Source organism: Haliotis cracherodii, unplaced genomic scaffold, assembly GCF_022045235.1.
Source record: "Haliotis cracherodii isolate W230 unplaced genomic scaffold, xgHalCrac1.p SCAF_19, whole genome shotgun sequence".
NCBI lineage: Eukaryota > Metazoa > Mollusca > Gastropoda > Lepetellida > Haliotidae > Haliotis > Haliotis cracherodii.
Window position 1 is genome coordinate 9,834,845 of NW_027266274.1, and position 13,130 is coordinate 9,847,974.

Consider the following 13,130-nt stretch of genomic DNA (forward strand, 5'->3'; position numbering starts at 1 on the left):
GTCTAGCCACATAAACAATGTCAAACCAAAGCGAAGAGTGCCACCCTTTGACGAGCCTTGTATCATCACTGTTTGATACTGATTCATAAACACATGCTTACGAAATCGTACAATTGAATGTGCTTTAAGCAGAGATTTCTTGTGATTATGTAAAGTGATCTGCAGCACATATTACTTCACTTTATTGCAACGAAATCAAGTTAGAATTGGAGATAACGATTACTGACTGCAACATATTATGTATCCGTCTTTAGATATTCTGGACAGTACATAAAATAAGCGTAAAACCATACTTACTCACTCACTCACTCACTCACTCACTCACTCCAAATATACCTTGTGCTGATCCAAGAGTGTGGTCAGTTGTTGGTCCCGTGCCAAATGACCCTGTGCTCTTACTGCCTCTCAGCCAATCAAAGTCGTCTCCAACGACGGCGTTAGTCCATAAGCAGGTATCAAATTCAAAATCACAACCTCCTGAAGGCTGGCAGAGTCGAGGCTTGACTGTGATGTCATCGATTGCTATGTCACTGTAGTAGGACCTCCCAACTATGCCTTCGAAGATCACCTGAAGAGGGCAGCGGGAGTTATAACAATGGATGACACGAAGCATGCTATATGTCATGTAGAGAAGATGATGAATTTAACTGCAGACAAAACCATCGAAGCATTAATTCAACTTCATTCGAAGTGAGGTAAATGTGACATTCTTGTACATATATGTATATCAAAAATAACATAAACTGATAAAATTAATAACAGAACATGCTATCAAAATTTCGTTTTAACGTTTTGAAATCATGTTTTGCTAAAAATGTGTCTGTGTAGTGCTAAAGTGCTTAACTAAAGTGTAACCATATATCCAAATTTCGCCAAAAGGTTAACTTAGAATTCTCGAAAATGCTTTTAAAGTTAATAATAGTACGAGACAATAGAATCACACAATTGTGTCGATAATAGTTCCATTTTATGTCACACCGTCCTGAAACGTGCTGAAGAAAGAAAAGCTTAGATGTCACAAAATCTTGCTCTCAATATCACCCATAAAGGAAACGTCAAATCCAACATACATTAAATGGCACGTCGCTGTTTAGATTTATCTGAGCTGGGAGCCAATCGGTAGCTTGGTTACCGGACCTCGACCAGACTGCGTGTCCAAGACTGCCCTGTTTCTTGAAATACACATTCAGCGTTCCCATGGTAACTCCATTCATGTGATAGTAAAACTGAAGACACTGTCCACTAATTTTGTTGAAATGAGGGCCAATCAAACGAGCTTTGTCACCTTGTTTCCGTGGAGCCGAAGCCTCGATGTACATGTAGTAACCTGAAAACATACCTATGTCTTTGTATGCTGCACACTACATTTGAAACTATCAGCTTTGTAATTTCAAAATAAATATTCACAAATTAGAGATTCAGCAAAGATATATAAGTACTTTCTGTCATTGATGGTCTTCATATACACTGATGCGACGTTAAGACATATTCACTCACTACACATGCAGGTGTCACGCCCTCAACAGCTTATGCTACAATTACTTTAGAACATTTGCGAACATCTGGTATTATGATTCATTGTAAAGGTTTTAAATGGGATATTGCCAAGTACTGCGCCTTGTTTTGATCTGACTATTGCATTTTGAGTGCCGTGCGTGTATTTTGCTCAATGACGTTCAGATTTACCATTGAAAGTTCCATATGTATGGTCGTTAGGTGGACCCGTGCCAGACGACGAAGTCGATCCATGTGCTCGTGTCCAATCGAAATTGTCTGTTTGATCTTGGCGATAACTACAGATGTCGGGGGATTCAAAGTCACATACTTCTGAAAAAAGCATATTGATAAAATTTATAGGCCTGAGTTTAACAACAACAATGATAATTCAATTATGATAATAGAAATATCACATTGATGTGGATATGCACTTATTAGCAGATGTTAGCTTCTTCGTTTTAATACAGAATAATAGATATGGTTTCTAAAGCACAATACAATGCATCAGTGTTTATTAAAGATGTAACTACTGACTGAATATAAATCGATAGGGCCTTGACAGACACACTGTAACAGGTAACTCATTTGTACTTCTCAGTATCTTATATGGTAGTCACTACAGATAGTAAGGTACAGGGTTGAGCTGTGAAAAGGTTTCACTGATATGATCTGAAGCTTGACACATCTGCACCCATTTAACAGGTAGGACTATATGATGGATGTTTCATGAACGATTCCACTAACGGTCAGGTGGGCATGGTCCATCGTTGAGCGAGATGTCGTCAAGAGCAATGTCTCCTTGGTAACCTGTCCCGATTTTACCTTCAAACGCAAGCTGAAAGACAAATACATCCAAGGTAACAAATGCTTAGTACATACTCACAAATAGGTACAATGACACCCAATTCCCATAAATGTTTGAGTTATCCATTGTTCAGGACAGAACAAACTGTCGATACGTATTCACCAGGACCATCATGCTGCAATGTCAATATATCTTTTTGCCAAATATGCATGCACTCATCATGTTCTCTTATCCATGTGTATGTGCTAAGGGTATTGATCCAGGGACAGGCAAACCAGCAGTCAATAACAAACATCTATCCACACCGCCGAGCTTCAAGCACACCCGGTACATTGCCAGTGACATATATCAGCAGATAGGACTACTCGATCTTTATTTGAATCGCCTTACTTTTAAATAAGCATAACAGGGCCGGTTCTACAGAGGATGTCAACACAGAATGGTAAAAAGTAGCAATGAAGTACATTTCAACAATAGTGTGAAATCTGGTACTTCTAGGAGCGCTAGATGAATACCAAAATGATTTAGTCAGGACAAAGGGTGTGCGAACATTTCAGCTCTAAATATCCACTACGCCCAGCTAGTGACACATGTAACAAATATATTATTACACAGTTCACAAAGTTCATATGTTCAAAAACTTATTTTCGGTGATAAATAACATTTATCTACTCAAAGCTGGAACAGGATCAATTATAATGTGAAACGCTTGTGATGTCACACAAAGTATAATGACGTCTTGAAATCCGTAAAAGTCTGGCAAACAGCCTTGTGCGGTTTTTACAAGATGACTTGTCTTTCAGATCGCTAGAGTAATGACAACATGTTACACCCCAGCTCACCTGTATGACAGTGGATCCTGTCTGCGGGGTGGATAGGGTTTGGGGGGTCAGGTAAATGTCACCGTAGTTCCACTGATTGTTTTGTTCACCGATTCTGGTAAAAATTGGCTTGCCGAGTGTTGTCCCTGTTGATTTAATCATATATCATAGTGTATCATAATATCCTAAAACGTATGCTCTAAACATCTCCACAAATCCTGGCTACAGTGAAGTATGTTCGGCAGTTTCAATGTTTAAGGGGTAACAAGGAGTACCATGATGCTCACAAAATGTAGTGCTCCATCTACGTTGAATATTAACACATTTCACAGATACTTTATTTTCAAAGAACAAATCATTTGTCAGATTAAATCGGAGGTTTAAGTATTTTTTTTTTCACAGATTATTCATTACCTTGCATTGCGTATGCATCGAGACGCCCCACTTGTCCTCCGTACATGTGGAAGAAGAACTTTAGACATTTCCCCACTGTGTCGACTGTTATGCTGGGGCTGATGATTCGAGCCGAAGAATTGCCCCTCTTACCAGAAGCCTCTGTGTAGATGTAGTACCCTGCATGAACATTGAAGGTGAAGGTCAGAATTTTCTGTAAATGTACTATACACATAGCCCATAATAGGTAGGATATTTGTTGTCCTAAATCTGAAACGTTTAACTTTGATTCATAGACATAGATAGCAAAAATTAACATTAACGTTATGATATGCAAATACAACCAGGAGCCATGCGTTCATTTCAGCAGTGACATATTTGTGATACGTTAGGTAACATAACATTGGTATGTGAAAACGCTCAATATTGTTTTATATAGTAACAGCATCATGTTGCACAAACGTACAACTTTGGAAACTACTTAATGAACATAAAAATGCTTGTATGTGCTATCAATTCGTGTCCATTGCAACCACGACCATCTGGTTAAACCAGAAAAATTAAATGATACCCTTAAGATAGTTACTTTCTTCAATAATATTTCTGACACGGAATATAAATTGATTTAGTGAGATGTACTTATGCCGCTGTGTGGAATATGCAGACTTACCCTTAGATGTTTGTGTGGTATGGTCAAATGTTGGTCCAGTGTTGATAGAGCCTGTGGAATTCTTTTGTAAGGTCCAGTCAAAGTCGTCCGTGGTGTCTTGATGCCAATGACAGATGTTGTCGCTGTCAAAGTTGCAGTCAACAACAGTTGGGGCTGTTCAAAATAAAGTCATCAATAAAGAGATCTGCAGAATTATTTCTTTACACTGATATCATTTTTTTGATTGAAGGCAACAAACCAATAGTACTTTCCTATTTAAGTTCAATTATCACAGAACAGTTACCATAATAAAACTACGTTAGGCCTGTTAGTCGACACTTCATGGCAGGAAAAGCCATTCTTCATAAAGTACTACTCAACTTTTGATTTGGATATTGAATATTCACAGAGAAATATTTACATTTACAATAAGTGATGGGCGTGGTGTAGCAAGCATGGTATAAAAGTTATATCTGCATCAGTAGTTGCGTATGATCCTTGAACTGTACATTTTGATCACGTCATATCCAATGTTTAAGTGAGTGAGTGAGTGAGTACATGTAATTTAATGTCACATCTGCAACATCAAGGATAGACATTCCAAACAACCGATCCCCATTTCTGTCACCGTATATGACAATATGGGAGTTTGTCTTGCCACGAAGGTTCTTGAAGAGTGGAGAATAAAGTGATTACTATTGATAAGAACAAGTCAAGAGCATGAAGAAGCAAACCTTCAATCCGATCAGACCTCACAAATCTTCCCAAAAAGCTCTGTATCAAAATGGTGTTTCTTTGACAATAGAGGGCTCCATATCAAACTGAATGTATAGTGGCATTCTTAGAAAAACATGGTAACTTAAATGGTCAATGTAATAACTGACCATAGGTTACGGTGGTGGTGGCTGCAGTTGGGGTGGTCGCGGTGGTTGCGTTGCAGAGACCAAGTGTTATGGCGATGTCGTCAATAGATATATCTCCTTGATAACCCGTCCCGATTTCGCCATCAAAGATGAGCTGGCAATACAATTGCAACATTCATTGTAGGAAATAATGTATGGATAAGTGTTACTGGAATAAGTTGGGCGTGGTAGGTTATTCATGAATTGTACACTAAGGGTATCACACTGGGACCTTCCTGGAACAAATTCATTATACTTAGACCATTCCAACGGACCAACGGAGCCAATTTGGACAGAATTATTTTGTATTTGTTTAGAGCTAGAGCAGCCATAGTTACAGCTTAAATAACACTCCTACTGTGACAGTTATCGGCGAGTTCCAATGTATATCGTGTGTATTTGCCGAAACAGTGCAAACTTAAAAATTCGAAAAATAAGAATGATTGACGTATCGAATACATTACCATTTAAAAAACATTTCGTGTTTGTTTCAGTTTTAAGCCACCATCAAACATGGGCGTATACTTTCTTTTGCCTGGCAGATTATATGTTGACCTGGCAAACTTCGATTCAGAAAACACGTCCGATTCGCAGTTATACCACGCCAGTGGGGTTTTGACAGCATCTTACTTGGTAGCTGACGGTGCTGTTGATGTGGAGCCTGGCGTTGATCCACTGCTGTCCCTGGTTTCCATTCATAGACCAGATGAGCGTGCTCTTGGAGGGATTTGCCTGATAGACGCGCAGTGCTCCCACGTCTACATCAGGAACAGATACACAGACATGGTAATTGGCATTACTTTAATCACAGACATAAGAATAACCATAGTAAGAGGCCTATATATCCTTTAGGCAGCCATAAAGAAATAGACACAAATTATCCGTCAGTGGTCAGGTATGGAAGAACATACCATTATCCATAGAAAGATGAATAGACTTAATAAACTAAAGGCTGTACTTATGCATATATCTGTGGATTCCAGTTTATCTGCATTTGGATCATGTAGTGTCTATTGCTTACATTTGTATGTCGATATAAGCATATATGTTCTTTTCCCTTAGAATATTACTGTGTCTGTTCAAATGAACAATTTTGTCTAATTTATGCTGAAGGGAATGGACATGAATCACAGTGCCAACGGTTAGAGATGTATGAACAGGCGAGTATCATAGTGGATTATACAGATACACGAAATAGCCATGACGCCCATCAACGTAGAGGAAGGCAACACACAGACAGAAACAAAATATAAAGATGCGACTAAACTCCTTTCCATAGCCACAATACATCTGCCCTAAACGTACAGTCGATTGTATGATACCGACTGTATCATGAACATGCATTTAACAATCACTATGAAACATCCGATGGCACCAATCACAAACACATGCAAAGGCAAGTCAATTGTTCACCCGATAAAAGACAGGACCATATGGTACAAGTCAAAATACAGAACTGCTTTGAAGATAATTTTTGTCAAGGATGCCTAAAATTGAAGACTCATTGTGATAATTTTGTGCAACGTCGACACCTATTCTGCGATGTATTACGAAGCGTAGGTTCGTTCCACTTACCCTTTCCATACATGAAATACCAGAAGGAGAGGCAGGACGATGATGTCGGGAGGAGGTATTCGCTGTACAGCCAGGCTCGGTCGTTCCTGTTACGTCCACTGGCTTCAATGTACATATAGTATCCTGCAACAGAAGCAGTACGCATTTGGGGTTCCGAAAGAGTGTTTGGCTTCTCCGTGATGCATTGACTGTGACTAAAAGGCATTGTAGACAGTTTTGTACGCACCTTGGTCTGAGTTTGATGTGTGGTCGACGCTGGGTCCTGTTCCAACCGAAAGTGTCCCTCCTGAGCTCCTCAACCAGTCAAATTGGTCGCCGTTGTTGTGTCCATCGCTGTAACCACACGTGTCATATTCGAATGTGCAACTTCCGGGTACAGGACATTTGCCGTCAACGATACGGATGTCATCAATTGCAATGTCGCCGTGGTAACCAGATCCTATAACGCCTTCGAACACAATCTTTAAAGAAGAAAATATAAATAATAATACACAACAGACTGTGTCATTTCACAAGAATCTTGCAGAAAGGTATGTGACGTTTTGCTTACCCTATAACAGTGGGAATTGTGAGTTTGTTCTCTAAGTGTACAAGCACCAGAACAAAGACAACAATCTTGTTTTGGAAACTATGCAAGGTTTATGATGGAAACATAGATCAACATCCTTACTTGCCTACATGTCTGACTGCAGTTATGAATAGCTATTCCTTCAAGAATTATAACTGTGGATCAAAGATATCACCCATGCATCAGACCACAAGAGACGCACCTGCCATGCGGTCTGTTTGTTTACATCAACTGTTCCATGATGCCACTGGTTCAGTTGGTTGAAGGATTTGGACCAAGCAGCCGTCCCCATCACTCCTTGAGACTTGACGTACACGTTCAACTGGCCGACCTGATTCCCGTACATGTGGTACCAGAACTTGACACATTTCGGCGCCGTGACTGCTGGGTATGATGGACTGGTCAATCGTGCTGTGTCTCCCCCAACCCTCGGTGTCGATGACTCAATGTACATGTAGTATCCTGTACGCAGGGAAGTGTCAATGTCAGGGTGGGGTATAGGATGTCTTTTTCAAAATGTATGGAACACAAGTTGACTCGAAGTGCTCGCGGTCAGTAACAGCAGAGTTGTAAAATGGTTTTGCTTCATATTTATTCATTTATTGAAAAACTCCATTGCGGTAAAAGTTTTAAAGCCAGAAATGCAGTTTCCCTCAGTAGGAGACAGGGAGAGGGAACACGATAAAGACTGGGCGAGACAGACAGACAGACATATACCAAAAGCAAAAAATAAAAAAAAAAATGAGAAGGATGGTATGACGCAATAATATTTGTAGACACACATTTAGTGAGCAGTTGGATAGACGAAGATAGACAGACATAAAGAAGGGTACAAGTAGACAGAGAAAGAAGCTAGGTTGATAATATAACAAACCTAAGCCGCTGTCGGTAGTGTGGTCGTAGCTGGGCCCAGTATTAAGCGAAGTGGTACCATTTCTCCATCTAGTCCAGTCGAAGTTATCATTTGTGTCTTGTGTGTAACCGCAGGTGTCGACCTCAAAGTCACATACATCTGTAAACCAATATCACCCGTTACATCAGAGACCTTATTATTCATGATAAACAAATGTAACACAGACGGAAACCAATTTCACCCTCACTATTCATGCTAATAAAATGTTACACAGTTTGAAACCAATACGCCCGTTATATCATGTTACTATTCACGACAACAAACTATTACACCGCTGTAGTTGCCATATGAACTACAATAAGGTGGGGTTACTCACATGAAGCAGGGCACGGTCCTGGCATGAGTGATATATCATCAAGTGCGATATCTCCCAGATAACTGTGGCCAACGGTACCCTCAAACATAACCTGAAAACAAATAATGTATGTTGTTATTACGCCTAGATTAGTATACCCGTGAACGCAGAGCTAATATTAAATATCTAAGGTGTTATACAATAAATCATTTAATTTTCGATCAATATTATTCATCATTTTCTGCCGCCCGTGTAATGGTTTCTACCTGTCCTGAATGAACCTGGGTATCTGATGCAAAGTTTAATTATTCCATTATGGTTTCTCCTGTCAGGTTTGTATTTGTCTGCAACATGTACCAATCCTACAAGAACCTAAACTGAACGTCCTGGGCTGCCGCGTTCTGCTGATCATGACTTCACATCCTAGATTCCCATCACTTGTTCTCGTGGATATCACGAAAGTTGTAAGGTTTTGCAAACTGTGAGACACTCCATCCAAGTTAATGCGATACACTGCTATACAACTGAGCCAACGCCAAAATGTTAAGTTTACAATTAGTCTCTAAACAACAATGGCTGAGCTATGTTCAAACTCTACCTGATACGGTTGAGTGCTGGTAATCCATCTCTGTGCCTGCGTCCACACATTCCCTATGGACTTGGAACGGGTCCAGATGACCGAGTTGTTGACAGTGGAACCTCCTGTTCTCATGTACACATTCAGGGTGCTAACATAGGGTCCAAACATGTGATACCAGAACGTCAGACAGGCGCCAGTTTGGTCAGTTGCTTTCTGGACACCGGAAGTGAGTTGTGCTTTCTCGCCATATCGTCGTGGAGAAGATGTTTCGATGTAGATGTAGAATCCGTGTCCAGTGGTGTGGTCCCGATCAGGACCAGTTCCAGATGATGGTGTTGAACGATTGGTTCTGGTCCAGTCGAAGTTGTCCATTGACTCCTGGAAGAATCCGCAGTATCCGGTTTCGAAGGTACAGTTCATGCCTGAAGATTTGAAAATATGATGTTTCATTTAACAAGGCCATTTGCATGAAGGTCTCAGGCCCATGTAGAAGGACAAAATGAAAACAAAGACCTCGCTGTATTTACCTAGGTCCGTAAAAAGATAAAGAGGTAAAAGGATAAGTGAGGGTGCGCAGTTTCTTCAAGTGGTAAGGTAGATACATACTCATACAATATCGAAGTAATCCTTCAGGCCAGCCATTGTAGACCCTTATGATTATTGTGACTTATGGCAAACAAGGACTACATATATACCGATCTGCTGAACAGTTATGTAAGAATTGTAAAACAAAGTTCTTACTTGTATCATTGTACACTACTCCCGTCTGGCAGTCCAGGAATGTGACGTCATCAATGGCGACATCGTATTTTCCGTAGCCTGGTGACGGCAGACCATCGAACACAACCTGCATTATGGATAATAGGTTACGAAGTTACATGGGGCAACTAACATCAGATATTGAGTAATCCAGTATTGTCAGTCTGGTTCTGGTATGAGCCGTTTCTGAAACTCACTTGACGGTTAGAATGAAAGCGTTTTGCTTTATCATGCTGACCTAGTAATACAGTTGTGACATCTAAAGAACATAAAACATACAGTTTCGTTTCATTGCAATTTTCAGTTTTAATTCATAATCACAGTACAATGAGACAATGCTCCAATATCAATATTAGTGCGATGTATTTTATGTATGCGTCTAGCTGTATTGGTATCCCGGTACACTGCTAAAGCCTGCGGAAAACTGTTGTAAAACCAAAGTCAAACTGGCTTAAAACCAAAGAAAGCAAATTACTCTGGGTATGTCATGAAGGGGGATATCAATACTCACCATCACACAAAGTACCACTGTTTGGATTCGAATATGATACAATGGAGTTCTACTTAACCAGATTACTTTCATCATTTTTTTTCAGATTGAAAATATCAAAAAGTAGCAAATGCTTTATATGTATCCAAAGTCTAACTTCCTTAATGTCATAGGTGTTTTGTTGCAGCGATATCTTACCCTGTAGCCAGCATTGATTTGCCCAATGTCAACTGTATCTGTTATCCAGCTGTTGCCTTGGTTACCGGTGTGGCTCCACAGAGTGACGACGTCATTAGGATGTGTGCTATGTTGCAGCAGCACACGCAGGTTGCCTGAATAGCAATATAAATTTGACAAAAAATGAACAATTACCTTTAATGCACAGACATAACTACAATTGTGATCGTATCTTTACTCTATGCCACATGCCTTGCACATAAAGAGGTCAAAGTGACCTAAATGACAGTGATCGTTATCCGAGTAAACAAGGTTCTGGTGGCCACACTTTGGAATTTCGGTACAACATACAATTCACACTATCCAACTAACTGGAACTCATACCAAATATGTGGTAGTCAGATTGACTCTATATTTGTACATACCTGAGCTCATTCCAAACATTTGGTAGCCAGGATGAGCTCTATATTTGTACTTACATGAGCTCATTCCAAAGTCTTGGTAGTCAGATTGAGCTTTATATTTGTACTTACCTGAGCTCATTCCAAACGTTTGGTAGTCAGAGTGAGCTCTATATTTGTACTTACATGAGCTCATTCCAAACGTTTGGTAGTCAGAATGAGCTCTATATTTGTACTTACATGAGCTAATTCCAAACGAGTGACAGTCAGAGTGAACTCTGTATTTGTACTGTTTAGAACACATTCCAAACATTTAGCAGTCAGAATGAGCTCTATATTTTTACTTACCTGCGCTCATTCCAAACATATGGTGGTAGAAGCTCATCCGGCAGCTGGGTCCAGTTGCCCCAAAGATAGGACTGGCCAGTTGACCGCGGCTCTTGTAGACCCCTGACCCGTGTCCAAGCACCATGTAGTGGCCGGTTTGGTTGTTGTCGGTGTGATCGACGCTGGGTCCGACTGTGCCAGCAACTCCTTGGTATGAGCTCCACTTGTAGGTACCGGTGCTGATGTCCATCCAGCCACATTGGCCATTCTCAAAGGTGCAGGTACCTATGGACATAAAAATATATGCAGTCAGTATTTATGCAGTCAGTACAATTGCAAGGGGCAGATCTCCACAGGAAAAGAACCAACGACCCCGCATGCACACGGGACGCTAATGTGCACAGAACCAGGCCTCGCGTACCCTCCAAAAAATGAATAAATGAAATACCAAGCGATGAGTTCATAATGTTATGATACACATTCTTTTCATGTTCATGTGGATCCACGTAGCGTAGGTCTACGTAACTGAAACTTACCGCAGTTCTTCTCGTCAGATTTGTCCAGACACTGAACGATGAAGTCACACACTTGAGATGCTGGGATGCACTGGCCGTTGTCACATTTTGATTGGTTAAAACCACATGGGTTCGGCGTGGTCGGAGGGGTTGGCGAGCCAGTTGGAAGAACCGCTGAAACCAACAGAAATCTATGACGTTCTCTCACATTATAATATTTCAAACCTATTAGAATAATGAAATACATATATTTATTAACACTGGGTAGCAGACAAGTAGTTGACCAGAGCTTGGGCGGCTCACTATGCAACACGAAATGGGATATAACTGAGTTCAAAATATTTTAATACTGAGAACCTTATCACATTCTTATGACATTTGAATACAAATGTATCGGCAAAGTGGAACCAGGTTCTTGCATAGGCATGTGAGTTTATAAATACTGTTTAACGCCTGAGTCAGCACTATCCCTGCTAAATAATCGAGCCTGGCCTTGGCAAACCAGTTGTTGATATAACGAGCAATATACCAGAGTACAATCATTCCTAGTCTACCAAGTCAGCCAGCCTGTCTACACGAGCAAGTTGCATCTAACGACCTGCACAGATAACGTGACATTATGGGATTCAATGACATGTGCACTTACATGAACTCGGTACACATCCGGGCGTTACTGACAAGTCGTCAATGCCGATATCGCCTGTGTAGCCATTGCCAACGACACCTTCAATGACAATCTGAAAATGGCAATCAAGGAGAGTGATTAACTTCATGTTTGTTAACTCTCACATCGTTCAAACGCCTTAGGGGTGAATTTGAGAATCAAATGAAACATGACAACTGATTATATATATATATATATATATATATATATATATATATATATATATATATATATAAAGTCATTTCCAAAATAAAAAAAACATAGTTACTTGGAATGTTTGTGCAGCGTAAATTTGGATGTCTGCTCTCTCAAAGAAATCTCCAACATTTCCGGTTTTGGTCCAGATCTTCTGTAAAGCTCCGTTTGTTGATGTTCGACTGTAGACAGTCAGAGCCCCAATGGATCTGCCGTACATGTGGTAGTAGAGCCGGAGCTAGCAATACAAGAATCACACGTGGGTTTCATTGATGTGTTGTGACCAGTTCTGTGAGTGCATAACAGCTCAATATGACGCTGTGGATGTTTACCATCAACTGAAGTCCAAGAGTGAGGGTATGGTGCTGTTGTGAGCAGTTATATTACGGGATGGCAATTCAATGTGACACAGTAGAGGTTTACCATAAACTAAAGTCCAAGAGTGAGGGTATGGTGATGTTGTGAGCCGTTGTATGACGGGATGGCAGCTTTATGTGACGCTGTAGACGTTTACCATAAACTATAGTCCAAGTGTGAGGGTGTGGTGACGGCAGATCATCTAACATCTACTCATGGAGACAAACATGGCACAATATTTGGAATG

The 13,130-nt window shown here is 40.4% G+C and overlaps 1 protein-coding gene across 1 annotated transcript in view; it reads right to left on the bottom strand.

Annotated features, from left to right (window-relative positions):
- Positions 1-13,130, bottom strand: part of LOC139466930 (MAM and LDL-receptor class A domain-containing protein 1-like) — an 81,780-nt gene that overhangs the window by 23,882 nt on the left and 44,768 nt on the right. The window contains exons 66-86 of the mRNA XM_071248653.1: positions 12,600-12,764; positions 12,314-12,404; positions 11,689-11,841; positions 11,174-11,437; positions 10,446-10,579; positions 9,740-9,845; positions 9,017-9,420; positions 8,440-8,530; positions 8,085-8,222; positions 7,413-7,672; positions 6,869-7,103; positions 6,643-6,765; positions 5,698-5,825; positions 5,050-5,182; positions 4,187-4,339; positions 3,538-3,696; positions 3,145-3,269; positions 2,242-2,332; positions 1,687-1,827; positions 1,071-1,327; positions 337-568 (exon numbers count right to left, since the gene is read on the bottom strand). Of these exons, the coding sequence (XP_071104754.1) occupies positions 337-568; positions 1,071-1,327; positions 1,687-1,827; positions 2,242-2,332; positions 3,145-3,269; positions 3,538-3,696; positions 4,187-4,339; positions 5,050-5,182; positions 5,698-5,825; positions 6,643-6,765; positions 6,869-7,103; positions 7,413-7,672; positions 8,085-8,222; positions 8,440-8,530; positions 9,017-9,420; positions 9,740-9,845; positions 10,446-10,579; positions 11,174-11,437; positions 11,689-11,841; positions 12,314-12,404; positions 12,600-12,764 (3,583 nt within the window). The remainder of the gene's footprint in view (positions 1-336; positions 569-1,070; positions 1,328-1,686; positions 1,828-2,241; positions 2,333-3,144; positions 3,270-3,537; positions 3,697-4,186; positions 4,340-5,049; positions 5,183-5,697; positions 5,826-6,642; positions 6,766-6,868; positions 7,104-7,412; positions 7,673-8,084; positions 8,223-8,439; positions 8,531-9,016; positions 9,421-9,739; positions 9,846-10,445; positions 10,580-11,173; positions 11,438-11,688; positions 11,842-12,313; positions 12,405-12,599; positions 12,765-13,130) is intronic.